The 27,759-nt window shown below is 41.1% G+C and overlaps 1 protein-coding gene across 1 annotated transcript in view; it reads right to left on the reverse strand.

Moving 5' to 3' along the window:
• The window catches only part of LOC125457718 (opsin-3-like), a 43,840-nt gene extending 16,588 nt beyond the window's left edge, over positions 1 to 27,252 (reverse strand). Inside the window, exons 1-2 of the mRNA XM_048542293.2 lie at positions 26,805 to 27,252; positions 11,508 to 11,836 (exon numbers count right to left, since the gene is read on the reverse strand). Of these exons, the coding sequence (XP_048398250.2) occupies positions 11,508 to 11,836; positions 26,805 to 27,252 (777 nt within the window). The remainder of the gene's footprint in view (positions 1 to 11,507; positions 11,837 to 26,804) is intronic.
• Between the last annotated feature and the right edge of the window lie 507 nt (positions 27,253 to 27,759).

Here is a 27,759-nt window from a genome sequence, read left to right on the forward strand (position 1 = left end):
TGGATCGCTACAATATCTGAGGAGTCATGAATTGCACTGAACATTGTGCAATCATCAGCCAACATCCCCACCTCTGATCTTATGATGGATGAAAGGCCATTGATGAAGCAGCTGGAGATGGTTGGGCCAAGGAGACTGCCTTAAGGAGCTCCTGCAGCTATGTTCTAGAGCTGAGATAACCAACATCCAATAACCACAATAATTTTCCTTTATGCCAGATATGTCTCCAACCAATGGAGAGTTTGCCCCCAATAGCCATTGATTCCAGTTTTACGAAGGCTCCTTGATGCCACACTTGGTTAAATGCAGCCGTGATGTCAAGGACTGTCTCATTTCACCCCTAGCATTCAACTCTTTTGCCCATGTTTGAACCAAAGCTGTAATGACGTCAGGAGCTGAATGGCCCTGGCAGAACTCAAACTGGATGTCACTGAGCAGGCTATTTCTGAACAGGTGCTGCTTGTTAGCACTGCTGATGGCACCTTCGGTCACTTTACTGATGTTTGAGAGTAGACTGATGAAACAGTAATTGGACGGTTGAATTTGTCCCGCTTTTTGTGTACAGGACATACCTGGGTAATTTTCCACATTTTCAGATAGATGCCAATGTTGTAACTGTACTGAAGCAGCTTTCATGAAATTGATAGCCCTTCCAAAACAATTGATGTTGTTTACATGATAGGACTCCGTGGGGATAATCTATAAAGCATAGAATGCCATGAACTTGGAACAATAGCAATGCTAATCTTGACTGCCAGTAGATGTTGTTTCAATTCAGGACAGACAAGGCTGGTTGTAAAATCAGAAACAAATAGTCAGGACCTATTAAATACGTGAAAGAGTAACATTTCACAATATAGTCCTCGGGTAGCTCACCTTGCAAATGAATTTCGCTTGATGCTCATTATCCTTGAAAGTTGCCACCCAGGTTGACAGGGCTGTTAAGAAGGCATACAGTGTTTTAGCTTTTATTAATAGAGGGATCGAGTTCCGGAACCGAGAGGTTATGGTGAAGCTGTACAAAACTCTGGTGCGGCCGCACTTGGAGTATTGTGTACAGTTCTGGTCACCGCATTATAAGAAAGATGTGGAAGCTTTGGAAAGGGTGCAGAGGAGATTTACTAGGATGTTGCCTGGTATGGAGAGAAGGTCTTATGAGGAAAGGCTGAGGGACTTGAGGCTGTTTTCATTAGAGAGAAAAAGGTTGAGAGGTGACTTAATTGAGACATATAAAATAATTAGAGGGTTAGATAGGGTGGATAGGGAGAGCCTTTTTCCTAGGATGGTGACGGCGAGCACGAGGGGGCATAGCTTTAAATTGAGGGGTGAAAGATATAGGACAGATGTCAGAGGTAGTTTCTTTACTCAGAGAGTAGTAAGGGAATGGAACGTTTTGCCTGCAATGGTAGTGGATTCGCCAACTATAAGTACATTTAAGTCATCATTGGACAAGCATATGGACGTACATGGAATAGTGTAGGTTAGATGGGCTTGAGATCGGTATGACAGGTCGGCACAACATCGAGGGCCGAAGGGCCTGTACTGTGCTGTAATGTTCTATGTTCTATATCCTGTAACAACGTCACAAAGAAATGTTACATGCAGTGAGATCTAAAATCCTGTAATTTCCTTACAGCAAACATACATTTTAATGTGACATTTTCTGAAAGGTGCACTAGGTGTTGAAAATATACACTTTGTCAGCAGCCACACCATTCAAGAAAAAGCTGCTGTAACTGTCAGGGTCACTACAGCAAGTCTGTACTTGCACTCTTTTCCTGGCTTCAATCTTACTCAGATACAGTTGGTGTTAGACTCATATCTGACTCTCAATAGAATTCTGAGATATAAAAGCCCTTGAGAATGAGTGACACGACTTTCTGAAGATGTCGTGTCTCTTACCAACTCTTACAATTTTTTTTGCATGTCTGCTTGAAGCTCTGTATGAGAAAACAAAAGTAAACACATCCTTTCTCTCTCTCTTGCCAAAGAGAGAAGCGGGTGAAAAAATTGTGCAGTTTTAAAAGTATTGCATGTTGCCATGTGGTGCAGTGCCTCTAGCCGCAAGAGTGATGCTTTGTAGATGCTGGATGTGAGCTCAAAGCTGGGAGAGTGCCACTCTGTCAATATCTAGATGGTGTACAGCCATGCATAGCATGGAATCAGAATTTTTACAGGGCAGAAGGCGACCATCCAGCACATCGTGTCTGTTTAACGATATGTGTAGTCATCGTTACCTAAAATGATCACGACAGGGCACTGTGCAGATCAACACCCAGAATGCTGGAAGTAGTTATGAGGCCTTCTACAGTGCAATCTATAACTGAGCCACCATTACAAACACATTCTCTGGGAACTGGCCTAACAATGCTTCATCACCTTCACTTTCAAGTGAGCCTGCCTAAAAAGTGCTGAGTATACAGGGAAACACCATGTACCAAAATCTGGGTAAGGCATCAGCCATTAGTTGTGAGATGCTGTCCACAGATCTGCACTTGGCACAAGTCTGGTCCATACCTTTCAGTGACATTGTGGAAATCACCCAAGCCTTCCAATTCAGTTGAGGATCAGAAATGGACAGTGTCCACAGGAATTTTGATGTATAAATCTGCAGATAGGGATGGGTTTGTGGGGGTGGAGTGGGGGAAAGTTACATGTCGAGTGCTTGGTGACTTGGTGTGAAGATAACATTCTCTCCCTTCAAAGTCAGCAAAACTAAACTGCTGATCATTGACTTAGGAAAACAAGAATGAGAACACCCCTTATCTACATCAAAAGAACTGAGGTAGAAATGGGTGAAACTTCCTGGGGCTGACGATAATCAACAGTCTGTCCTGGACCACCCATGTTGATGTGATGGCCAAGAAGGCACAGTAAGGCCTCTTCCTCAGCAGGCTGAGGAAATTCAACAAGTCCGTAAGGGCCCTCACCAACTTTTACAGATCACCATGGAAAGCTTACTATCCAGGTGCATCACAGCTTGGTACGGCAACTGATCTGCCCAGGACTGTAAGAAACCACAAAGAGCTGCAAACACAGCCCTGTCCATCAGGCAAGACAACCTTCCATCTATTGATTCCATCTATGCTTTTCACTACCTCAGAAAGGGAGCCAACACCACTAGCCCCCTCCCACCCCGGTTATTATCTCTTCCGATCTCTTTCATTGGGCAGAAGATACAAAAGATTAAACACACATACCAACATGTTCAAGAACAGCTTCTTCCCCACTGTTATTAGACTTCTTAATGGAACTCTCAAATTTCAAATCTAATACTAATCTTGCTTTTTGTGGACCTTCTTGCAGCCATAACTTTGAACAGAGTGAGGAATATAATCACTCCCTGTGGTCTTTGTATGGTATGTTGTGGCTGTACTGCACATGAAACAAAACTTTTCACTGTACTTAGGTGCATGTGGCAAAAATAAATCAAATCAAACTAAATGTACCCTTTACCACAATCCTACTGTTGCCCACTTTTGCATAAAATTACATCAAGCTCAACAAATGGTCAGTGCACAAGTATCAAGTGTTAAAGTTGCTAAAGTTCTACTGGCTCCTTGTGTTGTGAGGGATAGACTTTTCCACATTGCTGACAAACACTCCATTCAGTTGGCACCACATTGTAGCACCTATACCTGGTAGAAAGATTTTTGAGCAGAAGAACACCTTTTGACCAGAAGTTTGTTCAGCATGCACGTAATGTTTTCAAAGCCTTACAAGAAAATAAGTAACCTTTCGAATATCCTGAACAGTCTTTGAAAGCCCTTTTGACAGCATGCCTCATCACTACAACTTTCAAACAAGCACCAAAACACACACTGTGGCTGGTGTTGATAAGAATATTCCCCTGTGCTCAGGGTCTCACCACCTTTGCAAAATGCCTTTAAGATGCTGCACGTAAGTTTATCATCCAGTTCTTTCTGGAAAGTGCCTTTGTAAAATAGATTTGGAAAGAAATGGAGTGGTCTCTCTCTAAGTTCATCTTGAGCTGCTCAGTTTATTTTCCATACAGATCCTCATGCAAACATGCGAACAATTTGAAAGGCTTGGAAAGACACACAACTTCTTCATAAAGTTGTGCCTCTCAGTTTTGAGGGCTCTTAATTTCAATTTTATTGAGAGTCAGACATGAGGTTAACAGCAACTAAGTCTGAGTGCTATGGGAGCCAGGGAAAGAGAGGAAGTATGGGCTTACTGCAATGATCTTGATGGCTGTAGCAGCTTTTTGTTAAGTGGTGTGGCTGCTGTCAATGAGTAAATTTTCATCACCATTTGCATCTCTCACAAAATATCATGATAAAATGTATGTTCACTGTAAGGGAATTACAGGATTTTAGATCTCACTGCCTACAATGTTTCTTTGTGACATCATCACAGGTTATAAGCACAAGCGAAATGCATTTGCAAGATGTGCTACCTGAGGATTATATTGTGAAATGTTAAATCTTTCATGCATTGAATAGGTGCTGACTACTCATTTCCGTTTCAACCAACCTTTTCTGTACTGAATTGAATCAATATCTATTTCCAGTTAAATGTAACATTGTTGTTCAAAGCTCACTTTTGAATTTAAATCAGTCAAAATGGTTTGGGAGGGGAAAACCAGAGACACATAAAATCTTGTAGCTTTGTACATTGGAAGCGATTATGGGATGTGTGGGAAAAGGATGTGTGGAGGATTCCGTAGGAGGATATTGTCACCTTGCACACTTTCAACCACAATGCTGGTCATAGCCTCACTCATGGTCACTCTAATGATTGCGAGCTACTGTATCTCCTGTCACTGCACTGGAAAAGGTTTTGTGGCGAACCACTTAATGCAGTCTCTCACCGTCTGCCATGTCTCTCCTGCATTCACTAACCCTGCTCCCCTCGCATTCTGTTTCCTACACACCTTGCTAACCTGCTCACTGCCTCACTAACCAGCTGGCTCACCACTTCACTCGAGGTGTGGGACAGTATGTGGCTACTGGTGAAGCAGTGAGGGCTGGTTCTGGGTCAATGGTTTTTGCAATTCATTTCAAATTAGCAAACCATTGAAAGTAACAATTATTCTGGGGCATCAGACTGTCACACTAAGTAAACATTAGTATGAATCAGGATAGCATGAAGTTGCCATTTTTTTGACAGTCCTGTGTATCTAAATACTAAAACTCATTGACATCATCATGCTAAAATTGCCATGTGAAGTGGTTTAGATGACATTCATCAATAGGTATTGCAACTGCATGGGCAGTGAGTGTGCCTGCTATACTTGAAGTGGCAGAAAGTGCAGCAATTGCAAGCATCGTTTCCTCTACAAGACTGAGGCTTGCAGCTATGCCTGTCCCCATCAGTTCGTTGCATGACTGCAATTATGTCAACATCGACGTACACTGCCGGCAGCATGTTTCATTAGTACCAATGGTTTCTAAACGAGCAGCTTGACATAAATTATAGAAGAACAGATTTGTAAGTGACTCATTGTTTCAGTTCAGCAGCCTCTGAAAGCATTACATCCGCCTGACCAAATTGCTTGCTCCAGGGTATAAAAATATTTAGATGAAGCCTTTGTCAGACAACTGTTACTGATAAATTCTACTGATAGGTTTGAGTTCACAATTTACAGCTGATCCCACGATGAATAAATATCAAGACAAAGGAAAATTAGCATATACTTAAATTGAAATGAAACATTTAGTGGTACCCCATAGATTTTGTACTAAGGCTTCAACTATTCGCTATATTTATTAATAACTTGGATAACATATTATGCAGCCTTGCATCTGGCTTTGCCCTTGATAGAAAGATCATTGGTATCATAGTGTAAATTAGTTCAAAAATAACAGTCATTCAGAGTGGGCAAATGAGAGATATAGGGTTCAATGCTGCTTAATATGAGATCATCTATTCTGAATATTACTTAATTGTTTAAAATTAGTTAAATGGTGAGCAGTTTTGAAACAGTCGAGTTTCAAAGGAATTTAGGATTCCATTTACACAGATCAACAAAGTGCAGTAGCTGGTTAGAAAAACAAATTTAAGTTGAGAAATACAACAGAAACACATTCAACAAGAGTGATAGAAAAGAAAAGTGATGAGGTTTTGTCACAGCTATACAAAACTTTGATTAGGCCACATCTATAATATTGTGCACAGTTCTATGCACTGTGGTATGGAAATGGTGTATTGATCTTGGAAGGAACTAAATAAGGGGTTCACTAGAATAATACCCCAGGCATGACAGATTTAATTGTGGGGAGATTATATAAATTAAACATGTTTTCCTCGGATTCTAGAAGTTGACATCAAAAGAACTTGATCTTAAAATCCATGCTATCCCATGTGGAGCAGAGATTAGAAAATGCTTCTATTTATAAAATGTGGTAAATATGTAGAAAATCTCTTTCATCAAAAGCAGATGCCAGTCTAATAATAATGATAAATCAATGATTAATAGACTTCTGTTAACCAAAGATATTAAGAAATATTGAGCTAAGGAAATTAGATGGAGTTAGAGGACAGATTAGCATGACCTAACTGAACAGTACAACAGACTTCTGAAGAAGTGTCCCAACCCAAAATGTCAACTTTCCTTCTCCACTGATGCTGCCTGGCCTGCTGAGTTCCTCCAGTTCTACCCTGTGTTATATTAAGTACCACAGACTTGATGTGAGAAATAGTGTGAAGAAGGGTCAATGAATTTGAAATGTTAACTTTGTTTCTCCATCTACAGATGCTGCCAGACCTGCTGAGTTTCTCCAGCACTTTGTTTCTATTTCAAATTACCAGCATCCACATTTCTTTGTTTAAGGCAGAAGGAATTTTGCTCTTTCAAAGAAAATGAAATATAAGTAATAGGGAAGTCTTGCTAATATTATACAAGGCACTAGTCAGACCACTTCTTCAATACAGTGTGCAGTTTTGTTCCATTTATCCCAGGAAATGTGCACTGGCATTGAAGCAATCTAGAGAAGCTTCATTAGATTGATTACATTTATGGAGGGATTTTGCTATTCAGAGAGATTGAGTTTATTCAGTTGGTTGCTCCATGGAGCTCTTAATGTCTCCAAGGCTGCTCACCTTCTTCGGCCATAGATATAGATGGTACATTTTAAAATGGCACCTGTGGCATGGATAACACAAAGTCCTGGTAGCCGTAAACAAATTTGCCACTCCTTCTTTATGTTTGCTTGAGCTATTTGCATAATTAGTGAGCTGAAGATCTATGTTAAAAAAGTCAACGTGGGGTATGGCAGACCACCCACCATGATTGTGAGGCTTTGGTCTCCTAATATATGTCATAATTCTGATGAAAAAGTCAGATTCCATCTGTCATGGGCAGAATGTAATGTCATTGTTAACCCTGTAATTTGGGTGTGCCAATGTCAAGTCACACTACACAGACCATGTTATGGTAATTAGCCATTTTTCATGAAAAATCACTGACATGTCTCTCCATTAGAGAATGACAAGTTGTCATATAGCCAAAGGTGCACCACTATGTGTCAGGTGGGGTAATGTAAGGAGGCAGATCACTGCCATTCTTGGTACAGGAGTTTAAATTGTGCTGTTAGTGTTGTTCTACATTGCATTTTAGCTCAATTGAGCTAACAATCCCCAACACTTGGAGTATAATTACTCCCTTAATATACCTCTGAGAGATATCTTTGGCATTCTAGTTCATTGTGCATGTGCTCTTTAAATGTATGGATCTGACTAAAGATGATTCTGAAATCCTATATACAAGATCATTTTAAAAACCTTCCACTCTATTATTAATGTTTAGTTTGTACTCAATACTCGAAAGGCTCAACACTTTTGAAGTCCATGAATTCTGCTGGATTGACACCACATCCTTATATGTTAATTTCTTTTTCCTGCAGTGTGTGCCATCTACAAGATGCACTGTAGCAATCCTCATAACCACCTTCAACAGCCTCTTCCCAACCTGTGACTGTACCATGCAGTAAAACAAGGGCAGTGTTTGTATGGGAATGCCATTACTTGCAGGTTGCCTGAAGTCTCACGCTACTTGACTTGGAACTATATTACTGTTTCTTCTCTGTCAATCAGCCCTGCTTGTTAAGTGGCTCAAGAAGGCAGCTTACCAACACTTTCTTGAAGGCAATTCAAGATGACCATTACATTTTGATCTTGCAGGCAATGTTCACATGCTTAGGACAAAAAACAAAAGCATTTTGTTGACCCTTGTTACATGCTCTGAGTTATGACTTGAACACTTACCACTTAAATTGTTGACCTAATTTACTCAAGTAATATTACCTTATTTGACAAATGAGCGCATTAAGTAGGAGAAATCACAGGCCAAATGGACCACCTAAAATAATCAAAGGTTGGGAAATGGAGTTTGATACTTTCTGAATTGACAAATAGAATGATATTAGCATGGTAATTAAATAGGTGAAAATACACTGTAAGTTCACAGGTCAAGACAACTGATGTATAAATAAACAGAATGCCAATAGACCATACTGGAAATTGAATGAAATATTTTTTTTCAATTATTCTGACTCAAGACAGGCAAGCAAACAATGATCCTTTAAGTAATAGAACTGAAGTCTCATTGGATATAGTGCAGTATTTAAAAAGTGCTTGATCAGCACAAAATAGAATGCTACAGTAATATTAATTTCTCAATTACAAAGTGATCTAACGTAACACAGATTCCTAGTCTTGATGCTAGCACAATAAATTAAAGAAGCATTAATGAAAATCAACATATGACCACTACTCCAGTCACTGGGATTAAATGAATATCAAAGAGTTTTATGCTTTAAAATTATACCTTGATGTATTGCTGTTCTGATAACGTAAACCCTGATGCTACACTCAGTCAAATGCAGTTTTGATGTCACAGGCTGTCACTGTCACTTTGCCTTTGGATTTTAGCTCTTTTGGACCATAGGCCATTTAGCCCCTCAAGCTTGCTCTGTCATTCAGCGAATCATTGCCGATCTGTGGCCTCACTCCATATACCTGTCTTTGGCCCCTATTCCTTTTGCTTAGCAAAAATATATCTATCTCAGATTTAAAATTAACAACTGGTCCTATATTCACTGCCATTTGTGAAAGAACATTTCAAATGCCTACTATCCTTTTGTATGTCGAAATGTTTCCTGACATCTCTCCTGAGTGGTCTGGTCCTAGTTCTTGGACTATTTTCCCTTTAATTCTGGAATCCCCAAACAGTGGAAATTGTTTTTCTTCATCTACCCTTTTCATGTTAATAACTTGAAGACTTTGATCAAATCACCTCTTGAAATTCTAAGTTCTTGACAAAACAGGCCTAATTTGTATAATCTCTCCTCATATTTTAATGCCGGGATCATTCTTTTAAACTGGTGTTGTACTCCCTTGAATATATACTCCCTGAGATGCAGGGTTCCCAAGCGGAATATCAGTTGCTGTTCCTGCAACCTTCGGGTGGCATCATTGTGGCACTGCAGGAGGCCCATGATGGACATGTCGTCTTAGGAATGGGAGAGGGAGTTAAAATGGTTCGCGACTGGGAGGTGCAGTTGTTTATTGCGAACCAAGCTGAGGTGTTCTGCAAAGCAGGAACCCTGCAGGCCAATGGTATCAATGTGGACTTCACAAGATTCAAAATTTCCCCTTCCCCCACTGCATCCCCAAACCAGCCCAGCTCATCCCCTCCCCCCACTGCACCACAAAACCAGCCTACCTCGTCCCCGCCTCCTTAACCTGTTCTTCCTCTCACCTATCCCCTCCTCCCACCTCAAGCCGCACCTCCATTTCCCACCTACTAACCTCATCCCACCCCCTTGACCTGTCCGTCCTCCCCGGACTGACCTATCCCCTCCCCACCTCCCCACCTATACTCTCCTCTCCACCTATCTTCTCCTCTATCCATCTTCGGTCTGCCTCCCCCTCTCTTCCTGTTTATTTCAGATCCCTCTCCCCAGCCCTCTCTCTGATGAAGGTTCTAGGCCCAAAACATCAGCTTTTGTGCTCCTAAGATGCTGGTTGGCTTGCTGTGTTCATCCAGCTCCACACTTTGTTATCTTGGATTCTCCAGCATCTGCAGTTCCCATTATCTCCTTAAGGAGCATCACTAGTCACATCCTTCCAATTTGAACATAATGATATCAGATAAAACAAATATTTTGAAGTGAAGTGCTCAAGGAAAACTCAAGCCGCAGATGAAGAACGTTAGGTAATCTAAAAGCTTGCAGAGAAATAGTATTAGAAGTGATAATAGAAATTTGTGATCAAATATATAGTAAAGGATAGAGAGGTCAAGAGTCTTGAGGCATTTATTATTTGTTAAAAAGCCTAAAAAGCCTGAAAAGCACTCATTATAGAATGATAAGCTTGATGAGTTATCTCATTTAGAATTATTTTGAAGATCAAAGTAGAAATAATAGCATATTTGAAGCAGAAATTGATGAAGTATAGCCTGGATTTAGAAATGGAGAAGGAACAAGACACAATATTTAACCTAAGGACAATAATTTGATAAGTATAATAAGCAAAGAAAAACACTTACGCATGCTTCTTTTGATTATAGAAAAGCGTTTGATCTTATTTATTGCCAAAACCAAGACAGTAAAAAGATGCCACTATGGCCGGAGCCATTATAAGGATCAAGTAAAAAGGTAAAGTTGCCATGGCCCCAAAGGTTCGTGGAGCTGCTGCCTCATTACAGAGAGATAACTGGTAGTGGTTTAACGTGAGGGTGACCATGCATCAGGTGAGGGGCAAAGTTAAAGGAGCATCCTTCATTGCTAAATCAGTTGTTGCAGGGATTTAACCCATACTGTTACCATTAATCTACATCACAAACCAGCCTACTGAGCTAACCTCACATTTATCCCCATTATATTTTGTCCATTGTGTATTTACTTACTCATATAACCAAATCACACTGAGGCATCTCTGCATCCTGCTCACAGCTGACCTTCCCATCCAACTTTGTGTTGATTGCAGACTTGGAGCTTATCACATTTAGATCCACCATCTGAATCATTTATATATTGTAGATATCTGCAATCTGAGCATTGATGATCCCTGCTCGACACCACCTGCAACTTGGGGAGGAGGAGACCTATTTATTTCTACAATTTGTTTCCTGTGTGCCGACCAATTCCCTATCCATGTCAGTATATTACCTCCAGTCTCGTGTGCATTAAATTTACATGCTAACCTCAATGTGTGACTTTATCATAAGCCTTCTGAAAATCCAACCACTTCCACTGGCTCTCCTTTATCAACGACGCAGTTAAATCCTCTCAAAATTCCAGTAGGTTTGTTTGGCATGATTTCCCTTTCATGAATCTATGCTGACTCCGTCTAATCGTGTCATTTTTTTTTGGGTACTCTGCTAATCAATCCTTTATAATGGACATGAATGTTTCCCTACTACTGATGTAAGGCTGCTGATTTATCATTGTCTACTTTATCTTTACCTTTTTCACATAGTGGGGTTACATTAGGTACCCTGCAATCCATAGAAACTCTTTGAGAGTCATAGTGAGACTTACCTTCCTCACTGTCAACAACATCTTTCCGTAGCAGTAGACAATCACCAGAAAGGGGATGACCAGACAGAAAATGAAGAGACACACAATGTAGGACACATTGGCTGTATCTTTTGAATGCCAGTTCACGGAACATGTGGTTCCTGGTCCCTCAGGGCCATACTGACTCCATCCAAATAGAGGGGGCAATGTCCATATCAGTGAGTAGATCCAAGAAAATGAAATCCATGCAAATGCTTTGCTGTAGTTTGTCTTGTCGGCTTCTGTGGCTCCAGTGATGGTAATATAACGATCATATGAAAGTATAGTCAATGAAATCAATGATACTGTGCCTATGAACAAAAACAAATACATTACTAACATTTCAGAAAAAAAATAGAAATGCTTAAATTATATCATAAGAACAATGTCTTTATTTTTGTCAGAAAAACTAGAGAATGTAGGGAAATCACGTTGAAACTCAGTGAATACTGAGAAACAGGGATAGAGTGGACACGGAGAAGATGTTTCCATGAGTGGGATAGACTCAGGCATCAGGCGCAGCCTCAGTGTAAAGAGATTACTCTTTTGAATTGAGTTGAGGAGAAATTTCTTTAGTCAGGGCGTGGTGAATCCTGGTGCCTGGATTTAAGGTATCTCATCTGGGCTACAGAGGAACTTGGAATGGGAGTGGAATGATCGAGTTGTCGTGGTCCAATAAGTACAAATGAGATGGGTAGAAAGAAAGAAGCTCTGCTGACGGAGCATGTGCAGCTCAGTGCTAAATTAGAAGGCAGAACCCAAAAAGTAATAATCTCCAGATTATTTCCTAAACTACAAACTAATTGACATAGGGTCAACATCATTAGAGAGGAAGAACATGTCTCTTAAAGATTGTAGGAGAAACGGGTTTGAATTCATGGGTCATTGGCACCATACTGGGGAATGAGCTGCTCCAGTGCTCTGGGTACCAGCTAGAACATGCTGGAACTACAGTCCTGACAAAATGCTAACTAGGGCTGTGGATAGGCTTTTAAACTAAAAAGTGAGGAAGTCTGTCCTGTTGCTTGAAAAATTATAAAATCAAAGACAAAAGAAAATATAGTATTATTGGTTAGTAATGGGGCTGATTGTTACCTGAAAATAAGTGGAAGGGGCAGGATGTGTGAGTGTCATAACATATTAAGGGACCACAAAAGTGTAGGGAAACTCAATGGTAGAACAAACTTAAAGGCTTTGTATCTTAAAGCACAGCACATTTGGAATAAGGTAGATGAACTGATGTTGCAAATAGAGGTAAATTGTGGTCCTGAGGACTTTAAATGGGTTAAGGCGAGGTGTGGGGGGAGGTGGAGGAGAAGGGTTCAGCAGAGGTTGTTAAAGTTTCCAATACAAGTAATAGGACTGACATTATGTAAATAGTCAGGAATCTAACTGCAGGCACAGCAAACAAGGGCACAGCTACAAGAAGGGGAGTGTTCAACACAAGGTGAGGGTGTTCTACTTGAATGCACACAGTATATGAAATAAGGAAAGTAAGCTTGTATCGCAATTTGAAACTAGTGGATATGATGTTGTGGGCATCATTGAAATATAACTGCAAATGCAAGAGGGCTGTAAACTAAATATTATAGGATACACAATCCATTGAAAGGACAAGCAGATGACCAGGGTGTGGAGGGAGCAGTGTGAGAGGGTTTGTGGTAGTGCAGGATTCTTTTTGTTAGTAAGAAATGAAACTAAATTGATAGCAAGAAGCAGTACAGAGTCAGAAGGCATAGAATCTGTGTGGGTAGATTTCAGGAACTGCAAAGGAAAAAGATTCTGATGGCAGCTTGTGTACAGGCCTCCTAGCAATAATTAGAATGTAGGGCAACAAATAAATCAGGAAATAGAAAGGCATGCAAGAAAGATGATAATACAGTAATCATGGGGAATTGGAAAAATTAGGTTGGTAGTGGATCCCAGAAAAAGGAATTCATGGAATGTCTATGAAATGATTCTTTTGGGAACAGCTTGTGGTAGAGCCACTAGAGCGCAGGCACTTCTGGATTTAGCGATGTGTAATGAGGCAGACATGATTAGGGAGCTTAATATGAAGGAACCTCTCAAGGACAGTGGCCATTATATTATAAAATTCACCCGGCAGTTTGAGCGGGAGAAGGTAGGATTTGAGGTAATGTAACTAACAAGAGATGATTGAAGGGGAGCCTAGCAGGAAAGATGGTGGAGCAGCAATGTCAGAAGATTCTGGGGTTAATTTAGGAGTCACAGCAGAAATTTATCCCAAGGAGGAAGAAACATACTTGGAGGAGAACAATACAACCATGGTTAACAGCATAAAAAAAAAGAAGAAAATGCATACAAAGTAGTGAAGATTAATGGGAAGCTTTTTAAAAACCAGCAGAGGACAACTACAAAAGCTATAACTGGCGTGTGTGTGTGTGTGTGTGTGTGTGTGTGTGTGTGTGTGTGTGTGTGTGTGTGTGTGTGTGTGGGGGGGAGGGCGGTGGTTTGTGTGGGGGGTAGTGGGGAAGAGGATGAAATATGAGAATAAGCTGGCTGGTAATATGAAAGAAGATTGTACATTTTATATAGCAAGAGAGAGGCAAGAGTGGACATTGGACTGCTGGAAAATAAGGTTGGAGAAATAATAATGGGGAACACAGAAATTCTGGTGATTTACATTTAGCTTCACAATGGAAGACACCAGTGGCATACCATAATTTCAAGAGAGGCAGGATGCAGAAGTAAGTATGGTGACTATCATTATGGAGAAAGTGCTGAGGATGTTGAAAGGTCTGCATGGGAGTAAATCACTCTGACCAGATGAACTAGAACCCCGGGTTCTGAAAGAAATATCTGAGTGGATTGTGAAGGCATCGGTGATAATCTTTCAGGAATCCCTGGAGTCAAGGAGGGTTCCAGAGAACTGGAAATGGTTAATGTAACACCCCCATTTAAGACCCCTTAGTGTGACTTCTGTCGTTGGTAAGATTTTAGTCCATTGTTAAGTATAAGATTCCATTGTACTTTCAAGAGCATGGTAAAATAGGAATGAGTCAGCAGAGCTTCATCAAGGGGAGATCATGCCTAAAAAATCTGTTGGAATTCTTTGAGGAGGTAATGAGCAAGTTAGACAAAGGAGAGTCAGTAGATGTGATCTACTGGGTTTTCCAGAAGTCTTTTGACAAGGTGCCACACAGAAGACTGCTAAATAAGAGCCCATGATGTTTGGGACAAGGTACTGGCATGGATAGAGAATTGGCTGACTGGCAGAAGGTCAAAGGTCCACTTTATCACAGTTCATGTGATAGCTGTCCATGTGTTTGTGCATTCCATACCAGGATCATGAGCCAAGTTTTCTGATGCTCAAATGCAGCTAAAATAGTGGACTGTGGCAGAATGAAGGTATCATGATGGTTGTCAACATATTGGACATTGACCATCGCAATTTTCTGCCTATAGTTACACAACAGCTGGACACTGAGACAACCTTGTGATTATGAAATAGTTTAGAGTGGTAAATGGTGTGCAGAAAGTGATATGTGCTATAAGTGAGATGCAACAATCAACATGGAAACACCCTGCTGTGAATATAGACCCTCAGTGAAATCCTTTAGCATCATTACATCTTACAAAAAGGCTGCTTGGTCTTTCAAGTCCATACTAGCTCTACATAAAGCAACCCAGTTAAATCTATTGCCCTGCTCTATCCGCATATCCCACTAGTTTATTTCTAAGCATGCATCCAATTTCCTTATGAACTTATTGACTGTCCACTTTCATCATCCTTTCAGGCTGCAAGTTCCATGCAATAATGGATAGATATATGTAGGATGTCACAAATATCAATTGCTCTGAGGAACTAGAATCATAAAGCTTTGTGGCCACAGACACCTTTACAGGAATTAATAATTCTAATATTGCCTTGCCCTGATGTTGCAGCTGAGGCTGCACCAAATGCCAGACTCTAGTGAGAATATCTTTACAGAAACTCAAGATCTCTAACCCATATTCCCCTGAAAAGTACAGCAAAACAACACTGGATGCAGTTTCCATTGAAAATCTGTGTGCATGTTATGATTGTCATTTTGGTTCCAAAATAGCAGGCAGTGCCAAAAGAAAAACAGGGATGATGGAGCCACGTTTCATAGTTAGCAGGGTGACTGAAATCACACTCTTTGTAGGCCAGCCTCAACTAAGCATTTTCCACTGCCAGCACTTTCTCTTGACAAAATCTCATCAGAGAATGTAACTGTGGAAAAAATCACTTTGATGCAATTATTTGCTCGTATGTGGATATATTTGTTTGCACCCATTGACTAGAAGGTAATATCAAATAATCCTTGCTGTGCACTTAGTTTTCTATGGATAGATATTGAAAGTATTGAGACTGGGGGCAAATAGGTGGTGCAGTGGGTGAGGAGTTAGGCAATGCTTGTTAAAGCTAGGACAGAAATGTCAGCCGGTAGAAGGCTGGAGAAGTCTAAATTGAAGATGTAGACTGAAGTCCTGAGGGGACTTAAGACTGTTCCAACTGTGGAAATATTTCAATTGCTGTATAATGAGTGCAATTTTTTTTGCACTTTTTCAGAAAATCTGGAGGAATTGTTTTATAGAACCACATTATCTCATGCACTATAACTTGACTATGATTAAACATGCATACAAAATGCTGGAAAAATTTCAATTATGATGCAGTGTCATTTCATCCTTGAAACTGTTTTTTCCCCTTTGGATGCTACAAGGTCTGTAAAGTTTTTTCCAGTATTTTCTGTATTTGTTTCAGATTTCCAGCATTAGCAGTATTTTGCTAATGTGATGAAGTTTTTAGTGGGTGTTAGCTGGTGCAAAGCAAATTCAACATTCACCACTGAACAGTTAAGAAGAAACAGCACTGACAGTATTTTAGTTTTGATTAGATTCCCTACAGTGTGGAAACAGGCCTTTCAGCCCAACAAGTCCACACCGCTCCTTGAAGCATCCCACCCAGACCCATCCCCCTATAACCAACACACTCCTGAACACTACGGGCAATTTAGCATGGCCAATCCACCTAACCTGCACATCTTTGGACTGTGGGAGGAAACCGGAGCACCCGGAGGAAACCCACGCAGACACCACATGTGCAAACTCCACACAGACATTCGCCTGAGACGGGAATCGAACCCAGGTCCCTAGCGCTGTGAGGCTGCAGTGCTAACCACTGAGCCACCGTGCCACTAATGATGGCTAATACTGTCTGTGGACAAATAGTTCTGACACAAATGGTTTTAATTGGAACTGGGTCCACAGTGATTTCATAATTGCCATTTTCTGCTGCATGTTTGGGCTTCCTAACTAACCAGAGTTATGTGATAAAGAGAAAGGGGCAAGTTTCCTGTGGTTAGGAACAACTTTTCTGACAGCATAGGTGGGCAGCTACTGCAAGAGCTGCTTAACAGAGCTGAGATCATTCCATGCTTATAAACAGAACAGGGGCTGGTAGGATGCCCTGAATTCACTTCCTGCCACTCAACACCAGCAGACTGGGATTAGTCTTCTGTGACCACATTCAAACAAACTGGATGTGTACAAGAGTCTGCTTCTGGCTGGTAGCATCTGCCAATCCATGAGGAAAGGCACCGTCACCATCATATTCAAGTAGAATGAGACTTTGGAGGAAATTACAAATTTATGACTGATCTCGCTGTTCAATGTGGGCTACAAACCTCTGGCCAAGTACATTGGGTCAGGTCTGTTTGGGCGTCAATGAATCACCCCAACCAGACCTGTGGTGTACCCAGCAGGAAGCTAAATGAGAGCTTTGCACTATTTACAGATATGATTTCTTATGTGCAGTGGAGAGGGGTGAACATCTGTCTCATCAGCTTGGACCAGAAGAAGGCTTCTGACAGAATACCACCCAATTACACAATGGATGTGCTAGCGATAACTGATTCTAGGCAAGGAATCCAAAATTGGATCTGACTGCCCTACAGAATGAGACCACACTACCAGTTGATTGGAAGCTAAACTTTTTGACTAAAATGGCAGTCAGTCAGTGCTGCCCTCTCTCCCACCCCTTCCATTTTTGTGTAATGCCTGATGCTTTTAGCTGAGTCCATCAGGAAGCATGTGGGCTCGAGAGGGTAATAGTGTCAGGCAGCAGACGCCTGCAGGTCAAAGCCTCCCTATTGTTGGGCAATGCTGCAATTTTCTGCCTGGACCTGCTGTCACTGTGCAAATGCATGAGCATTTGCACCCAGTTCAAACTGGCCTTGAGAGCCACAGTGAGCTGAAACAAAATAAGGCCATGTTCTTTAGGAACTGGGTTGATTGTTACTCCACCACTGAGTCAGATCACTTAAAGCTGCTAGTGATAGGATTCTAAGGGGCCAGGCATGTGTTAAAACTTGGTACAAGTTGAGGCAGGAAGGGGATGTGTGAGTGTGACCCTCCCCATCCACTGCACTTAAGAACCTGGTCATCCGGTGTGAGGTGCTTTTGGTGGTGTTTGTATATGGTCTAGGTCTGGTCCATTCCCTAAGCCTGCAGTGCAGCAGTCATCTGAGCCATTTTACATATTACCTGGTGGTCAAAGATGGATCATATCCATGGGGACAACAGGTACAGAATACTGATTAGAGAGGAAGAAAATGGCCCATATTCTCATGGTCACTTTTGTGTATGGCTGTGTCCAGCTGTGCAATGGTGCTTGGTACACGGACAGCATGTGTCAAAACAGAATGAGGGTCTACATGTATGGATCTGACCACATTGCTGCAGAATGTTCCACATAAATTACAGTACCACTAGTCCCTTGCGGAATGGTATGTAGAAAACGCCTGTCACTAAAATTTCACCAGGCAATGGCCAGCATGGAATCTTCTCAAGACCCTGTGGGAAAAGGAGATGAGCAGGCTGTCCATGTTTTTTTTTGGCAGAATGCACCTTCAGCAGATATTCCAAATAAGCACCCAGATATAGATCAGTTGGCGGTGAGGATGGCATTTCTTGTCAGATTGTTCATGTATACCCTAAATCCAGTGCTATTATACACTGTCCCTGAGACAGCTGAAGTGGTGAAGAGACACTCACTTGTCTTCTTCTGGAAAATGCTTTTACAAAAAAGGGCCGGAGAGAGATGCAGTAATTTTTGTTGAAGTTCATCCTGAGCTCCATGACACGGGATTAGGTGCTGTATGGTCCATTCCCAGGGATTGACACTGAGATGACTACGGACTGTGTATGGAAGAGCATCGGCACAGTGAAAGCCCCTCTTTGTTTTACCTGGAAATTTCAGTCTGACGCGTTGAAACAGCTCCAGGACAGTGTTCTAAGGAGGGCATTAAAGCCGGAACAGTCACCACAAATGCACAGCGAGGAAAGGCCTTTCAGCCACACTGTACTGAGGGACTGTTAACTTCTAGCACACCTAGGGGTATGTGCTTGTAACTAATCCATACAATTGATGCCATTTTTTTTATTGTCTCAACTTTGTAATTGAATCGAAAAAGAAGTTGTCAATTGATAGAAATTATTTAGTGTAATTTCCAATGTGCTGTTTGAAATATTTTGTAATGTACTTTATCCACCATTATCTTTAAGTAAATAAAATACTGAAACTGTTGCCATGCACAGGCAGGAAATCCTTGAAACGATTCTGAGTGGCTTTTATTCACTAACTTGGGGCTTTGCTGAAGGAGTTAACGAGGAAATGGGATCTATCTCGCCAGAAGCAAAAACAGAAGTTGCTGGAAAAACTCAGCAGGTCTGGCAACATCTGTGAAGACAAAATCAGAGTTAACGCTTCGGGTCAAACAGAAGGACGCTCGCTGTCTAGCCAGGGTCTGGTTTGCTGAACTGAGCTTCGCTAACTTATTATTGAAGCAGCTCTGAAAAAAAATGACATCATTGTTTATTATATTCACATAAAACATTGCCGATTTATTCTGTGAATGATATTGAGGTCTTAAATGGATTAAATGCCTGACATTCAGTCCTTCCTTGACTGCTTATAGTACGAATCATATTTATTGGGCGTGAGCACAAAGTGATGAATTGCTCATACACACTTCGGGAGACAGATTGGCCGAGGCACACGGGACCCTGAACACCAACATCGTTTTCGCCAGTTTAGTACGAACTCAGCAGTTTAATTAAACTCAACCTTAACCTCCTGCCAGTGCGTCTTGCTGTCAGTCTGGACAGAGTTAATACTCCTCCCGCCTGCTCTGTTAAATTGGCCTCACTGGTGAAACCGAAGGGCGCTCGCTGTTAATAATTCACAGATCAGTCAGCGACTTGTGGCAAGTGAGAGATAACCTGTGAACTGCGAGACAAAAAAACTGGCCAATGTGCTCCGCTCCACAGATTTTCAGGTCGTCGCTGTATGAGTTTCACATTTTATTGGCAATTAAACTCACCACGGGCAATATGACACGCTGAAGGATTATCATGTTTTGGGTAAGGATTTGAACGTAAACGTCGTTCAGATGTAGGGAATGCTCCCGCTAGGGCCACGGGAATGAAGTTACTGCTGGAAATGATCACCAGAAATACCCATTTCACAATGTGACCATTGGAAATGATCGTCACTCTTGTCCAGAAACTGAGCTAGTAGAAATACAAAATTCCATTCCTTCAATTTGTGAATTATTTTCAGGGATTCCTATATTGTACCTTTTTAGTTTGAATTTTCCTTACATCTAAAATTGGTCTTTTTCAAGATCGCAGCCTCGCTACAGAGTTCAGCTGGAAAAATATTGGGACCACAACTATTCCTGTTACACATTAAAATTCTGGACTAAGGAACTGAGGGCATTGTTACTCATTTTGCAGATGACACAAAGTTAGGTGGGGGGCAGGTAGTGTTGAGGAATTGGGGAGGGTGCAGAACGACTTGGGCAGGCTAGGAGAATGGAAAAAGAAGTGACAAGTGGAAATGTGTGAAACTTTGGGAGGAAGAACAGAGGCATAGACTATTTTCTAAATGGGAGAAAGCTTCAGAAATGTGTAGAACAAAGGAGGTAACAAGGTGTAGAGCTGGATGAACACAGCAGGCCAAGCAGCATCAGAGGAGCAGGAAGGCCAATGCTCTGGGCCTAGACCGTTCTTCAGAAAATGTTTTTTCACCAAGAAACACGACCAATTCCTACTTGTCTCAATACACATGGGCAGTGGGGGACACAAATTCGACTGGGAGAACTCATTGATAACCGCACAAGCCAAACAGAGACGCACCAGGGAATTTCTGGACACCTGGTGTTCCAACCAGAACTCCATCAACAAACACATTTCATTAGACTCTGTATACAAACCACTGAGAAACAAAACTGGAAGTGATACCAATCACCCCAGCAAAACAAAGCACATAAATAACAAGCAGGACAGAACACCTCTTCACCGGAGGCACACTGGTGATGTTGCCTAGCAGGGCGACAAAACCTTTGCAACCAAACCCATCGGCTCAGTGAGCATGTCTACAGCCCCACCTGAGGGTATTCTCAATACCACCCTATTGCCTTTGCAACAAAGTTGAAGCCAAGATTGAAGGAATTATAGAATTGATGGGAAAAGGCACATTTTGTCAAAACTTTTCATCTTGTACCATCAGGATCACAAAAATATCAACTCAAGGAGAAAACCAATATTTGTGAATTTTAAGATCAAAAGTTTCCCCCAATGTGTCTTTTCAGTAGTACTTGACTCCTGTATCACTAATTGACTATTTAATTTCAAGATTATTGTAGTACTTATTCGAAGCACCAGGCCTCTACATCAATCAAGTAAAACATAGAACATAGATTGAGTATTGAGTCATGTTGTCTCAAACAAAAAGACAAAATAATGATAGGCAAAGCCATTAGAAAATTTAGAATGAAGATTGGAAAAGATGGAACAAGTGGATAAATTTGTCTGTTTAGGATAAGTGAAAGCAGGAGATGGCAGATGTGATGCTAAAGTAAGATGAAAGATGGAGATAGTGAGAAGCAAGTTTGCAAAATCAAAAGATGCATTGACAACAAAAGAGCTTAAAGTTGGGACTTGGGGGGAAATGATAAGACATTGCATTCTACCCACTTTCCAGTATCCCTCAGAAACCTGGACAATAGGTAAAGATCAATAGAAGAAAATTGAGGCCTTTTAAATATGACTCATAAGATGTATGCAATAAATTCTAGAAAAATGATCATGGGGGTGCTTGAAATTGGTCGTGCAAAAAGACCACTTAAAAAGTGACATCCAGAAAAGTAAATGTCATGATTGCTGCCATTTGGTCAAACCTATACAGCTATAGAGATCTTTTATGGAGACCAAATAAAAGACAACAGAATGAACAGTCAAGGTAGATGTAGTTCAGTGACTGGCGCCTCAGAACGGTTGCAGATCAGCCATGGTGGACTTGTGAAGTTGTCACAAGACGTGCATGGCATACTATGAAAACAAACCTCCCCTTCCAGGAGTAACTACATGCAGCAGCATGGTTTACTAGAATGCAGTTTCCTTTGGAATTTCACACCAATGGAGACTGAGATTGTCATAATAAATGATCAATTCAGAGCTTGGGGGAAGGCCTGCAGCTCTGTATGTAGTGACCCCCTTCTCTGATCTGAAGCTATTGGTTCAAATTCCACTTCAGGACTTGGTGCCGATGAAATCAATGTTAATGATAAGTAACCTATTAATGCTTCCAATTCATCAAGATACAAAAGAATAATTTTAATCTTAAAGGGTAAGGAAACTAGTCAGTCAATTGTATTCGACAACTCTTCTTCATCACTATTCTGCCAAAGACAGGTCTAATTCACAGTGCCATGATTGTCCTAAGAGTGGAAAATAGTGGCAAATCCTGAACCTACCATAAGAGGAGCAGGGATCAAACCCCATGCTGTTGGCACCAGTCTGATCCACAAGAGCAGTTCAGCCAACTGATCCAACTTGCTGCCCATGGACCCTGAGTTTCTGGAGCAATGGATTTTAATGTTAGTCTTCAATTAATTTTCATCTTGTGGCTTACCAGGAATATCTTCCATTCTTACTTTCAGCCGTTGGAATATGTTGTAAAGATTTACAAGTTGATATTTGTTTGCTTGTTTTATGACTGCACTTTACATGGTCAACAGGTTTGGAGTGGGAATTGAACCAAGATACTTAATAAAAAGCAGGGAAGCTGGAGGGCATTCTCGTTTAATATTTACTAATGAGTTTCAGTCTCATAGTAACTCGGTTTAAGAAGTGGTGGGGATGTTGGAAAATCTTCACAGAACAGCTACAGAACTGGAAAATTTAATGTGATGAAGAAAAGAGTTTGAGCTATAGGGCAAAACAAGCCTTTCTTGTAAGGTTGTCCAATTTGTGTGATGTAGCAGTAGATTATTTTAATAATGTGCAAGGCATTCTAACATTAAAAATTCCTTATTATTAACTTCTTCTAAATTTTACCTCATGAGGAATCTCCATCTTCGCAGGCTATTGGATGCAATGAACAATTAATAATCAATGTATTAATGAGAGTTCAATATTCACCCAATATTTCTGTAACTGTACTGTTAACATCTTCAACCACCAATGTCGAGTAGATTTTTTTCCTAAGTTCTGCACCATCAATGCTACCAATGTTCAAAGAAATTTGAATTTTATGTGACATTGAAAACCAATCTAAGTGTATATGGGCGCTGAAAACACCTCAGCTGTAGTGAAAACAAAAGCTGATCAAAAGAGTTGACAGCGCCTTGCCAAGCTACTTATCTCTGAATAAAAATAGTATGCAAAGAAATGGGCAAAAAGCAGGAGACTGACACAAGTCAAAATGCTCATTTGAAGAGCCAATGCAGGCACAATAGGCCAAATGGCCTTTGCCTGTGCTGTAACAATTCTGTGATTCTTTGCTTCTATCCTGTACAGCTATGACTCTGAAATCTATCTGATTTGAAGTAAAAATGCTGAGATATACCCTCTCTACAATTAAAAGACAAGTTAAACCCAATCCACAAATTAATGTTTTAATTGTTTCTTGCTGATCATTGGTAAAATGATTGGAAGATTGATGAGGCCATTAAATATATTTGTTCATATGTAACCTATTCACAGATACTCAATTTTTGTTCTACAAGAACCATTCTGTTCCAAATCTCATGACAGTCTTGTCCTTATACAAGGACTAACTGGCAGAGAAAAGATTAAAGAAGTCACCCATTGTTAATCCTGCTCAAATTTAACTCTATTGATATTTAAAGATCAGCATCTGAACATGTTCCACAATAAGGAAACAATGCACTGTACCAAATTACTATCCAAGCAATTGGACAGAAAATTACAGACACAATGTCCTGACATGCAACCTTAGGAACACCTCAGGTTCAACTAAGCTCATTTTAAAGTGACCTTTTATGGCCAAGTAATGTATTTTGTATCACATGACCCTGTACTCCTGTTCTTGAAAGAGAGTGAAGTAATTTATCATTTACAATTTCATAGAAGATATGAGAATACTATTTTTAAAGAAAATCTTCATTCACAATACTGCTTTTGAATCTGCATTTCAGAGGTTAGGGCAAGGAATCCTTGGAAACATTGACCTATTTCCTTGGGTTTCCATAAACATGCAGAAAAACTTGGAAACTGCTATTTTTAGTTACAGTACTTGAATGCAGTACTTGAATACAGTTCCTGGCAAATGGTAACGAGCCAATGTTGCCAGATATCAGAATGACATTTAATCATTTGTAAACACTTTAAGGTCTTCTTCAGCCTTGAAAATTTCATTCCTTTTAAAAAGTGCTTATTAGCACATTACTGCACCAAAAGAACAAAGTTTCCTTTTAAAATGCCTTTTCACAAAAATAAACTTTAGACTGTAATTTTAAAAATGTCATGCCTTTTATCTTTATCTACATAAAACTTTTAATTTTATTTCTTTTAATTCAGAATTCATTTTTTCTAAACATTACAGTCTTATTTTTCTGATGACAGGTCTGTCCAAAAGTTAACACTGTTTTTCTCTCAACAGATGCTGTCAGATCTGATATGTTTCTTCAGTATGTTGTTTTTGTTTCAGATTTCCAGCATCTGCAGTTCTTTGAATTTGTTTTACTACTACAATATTATTTTCTACCAACTACAATTTTCCACTGTATTTATTACATTAATTTTTGAAATGTGGAAAAGAGACTGTCTTGGAGTATTTGAGAACTCATATTAGTAATAACAACTAGTATATTTTAGTCTTATTTGGATTCAGTTTGTAATAATATGCAGTAGTGTTGCAGGAAATCAGTCCAGAAAATTCAAATTATGCAGAGATTTGTACACTCACTTTTTGTGCGATACTGTGAATCATTTATCTTACTGAAAGTATTTGTGGTATTCCTGAAGTGCTTTGAAACATTTTGCAATGACAAGACATATAAAATATCCTCATGCTTTAAGAAATTACTTATAAATCTATACAGAATCATTCAAAACTTTGGGATATTTTGTCCAACCCTGTGTAAATCTACAATTCAGTACAGATTTCAGGTCACACTCACATAAAGTGAGAACTCACCAGTAAAAGCAGGAACAAGTGGAATTTTCTTCCCCAGAGAACAGTGGAGAGTGGCTCATTCAATATAGTTAAGGCTGAGTTAAGTGGATTCTTGGCTGACAAGGAAGTCAAAAGGTACAAGGCATATTCAAGAATTTGGGGGTGAGGCCTTAATAGATCAGCTGTGATCTTACCAGATGATGGAGAAGGCTCACAGGCCAAATGGCCAATTGTTCCAAAGTTGTATGTTTGTCTGTAAGTTTAGATATTAAAACTAAGCACATACAATTAGAATCATAGAGCCATACAACATAGAAACTTGTGCATAATATTCCTTTCATCTTCTAATAATTACTCAGTACATTGAATATTGTCAACTGATTACACCTTCTAGCCCACCAATGATATTTCATTGACCTTCAGTCCAACCAGTCCATGCTGACTGTGTTCCCCCAAAAAACTAGTCCTACCTGCCTGCACTTTGGCCCATATCCCTCCGAACCCTTCATATTCAGGAACTTATCCAGATATCTTTTAAATGTTGTACCTACACCCATCACTTTCTCTGGCAGTTAATTGCACACACGAACCATTCTCTGTGTAAAACAAATTGCCCCTTATGTCCTTTCTCCCCTCCCCTTAAAAATATGTCCCCTTGCTTTTGAACTCCCCCACACCAGGGATAAGATCCAAGTCATTCACCTTATCTATGCCCCTCATGATTTCATAAACTCACTAAGGTCACCCCTCAACCTTTTATGCTTCAGCGGAAAAGAGTCCCAGTCTTTCCAATCTATTTTTTATTCTCTAACCCTCCAGTCCCACAACATCCTAGTAAACCTTTTCCGAACCCTCTCCAGTTTAACAATATTTTTCCTAGAAAGTTTACGTGTAATCTGCTGAGAAATGTTATACTGTAACCAGAATCATGTATCTCAGCTTATGAAAGCTTAAGTTCTGACTCAATAAGTAAGCTTGAAATGCCTCATAGATATATTTTGAAATGTTATCAGTGGGCCGGAAGGTGTAATCAGTTTAAACTATTTAATGTCCTGAGTATTTAATAGAGGATGACAGGAATATTATGCAGAATAATATACTTTTGCCTGGATCAGAAATTCAGCGCCAACGTCTTGACAAGCAACTTAGTGGCTTGGAATTTATAATTGGATCAAAAAAGTACCTACCTGAAATTAGCTACAGGTGCAGATTGTGTTGAGACATACCAATTAGAATGCCCTATTTGTAAACTCTGAAAACTGTCAGACTGTCTCCTGCAGGAGGCTTCAGATTGGTTCGCCCCTGTCACGATCAGGCATGGAGATACCAATGTTGATGTTGATCCAGAAGGACCTGGGGTCAATTGCTCTGTTGCCAGGGCCAGGTACCTCAGTGCAGCGCTGGTAGCACTGTCCAAGGTGCTGAGTTTCAGTTGGGACATTAGCTAATTCTCCGCTGACAACAAACCGACCCTGCGGTATAATTTGAAAGACAGCGAGCGAGTTTCCTCAGCATGCTGAGCAGGGATTCACCCCTCACCGAAAAGCTCACATGAGGCAGCTAGCTATCTCGCTACTTTATGTGAATGCCGTACACACAGTTGCTGCCGCCTCCCCTTCTATTGCAAAGCGAGCTGCACTACAAATGCTTGTGGCTCCAAGGAGTTGTGTGGGACGAGTGTAAACAGCCACCGAATGCTCAAGAATTGTTTTACAAAGCAGAAACGTGCACACAGCATCTTTTTCTCCTGTTGTCCCCACCTCCCCCGGACCCTCCCCCGCAAGCTGGAATGATGCGGTCAATCTCACCGAAGACGGTGTTGGCGAATCCGTACCAGATGCAGCCCAGCTCCCCGATGAGCCAGCGCTGCCGGGCGCTAGCGGCGAAGCTGAACGGGGTGCCCAGGGTACACACCAGCAGGTCGCTCACCGAGATGTTGGCGAGCAGGAGGTTAATGGGAGAGTGCAGCACCTTGTAGCGGCAGAAGAGCAGCAGCACCAGCAAGTTGTTGGTGAAGCCCAGCAGCCCGATGCTGCCCAGGCACACGGCGGCGACCAGGTGCCCGCTGGGGCTCAGGGTGAAAGCTGGACCCAGCTCCTGGGGAGAGAGAGCCCCCCTGTGCCCACACAGCCCTGGGCTCCCCTCGCTGCAATTCACACTCAGATTGGGAGAGAGCATCTCGGCCGATACATGCAGCTGCAAAAATCCAAGCAACCTCTCGGCTGTGGAATCGCCAGGCAAATGCAGCTTTGCCATACCGCTCTTTTTTTCAAAGGAGCCTCTCGCCTTGAGCGCAGGTGACGTGCAGACGGAGTGAGAAAGAATCCCTCCCACCGTACGCTCTAGCAGAGCCAGGCATCGGTCTGGTCACTGCACGGACCCCGGCTGTCAGATCAGACAGCGGGCTGCACGTACCATCTCACTAGCAAGCGAACCCTGTCTCCTGACTGAAAGCCAGGGGAAGGCTGCCTGTGCCGACCCTTCTCTCGATACGTTTCACCTTGGTCCCTGGAGGCAGAGCTCACCTTTCACTATACTGTGGAGGCAGGCTTCCGTCAGGGGAACATCACCAGCCACGTCAACTCGACTTCCTTTTATTCAGGGATTCACAAGGGGTAAGACCTGCTGAAGCTGTACGCGTTTACTCCTGTCAACTTCCCCAGAATGACAGTCTGAAAAGAGAAAGTCACAAATACTTAAATTGACCCTTACATAAAGTAAATAACCAGCGGGACGCATCAGGAACACTACACACCCTATCTC

This window comes from Stegostoma tigrinum, chromosome 14, assembly GCF_030684315.1.
Source record: "Stegostoma tigrinum isolate sSteTig4 chromosome 14, sSteTig4.hap1, whole genome shotgun sequence".
Lineage (NCBI taxonomy): Eukaryota > Metazoa > Chordata > Chondrichthyes > Orectolobiformes > Stegostomatidae > Stegostoma > Stegostoma tigrinum.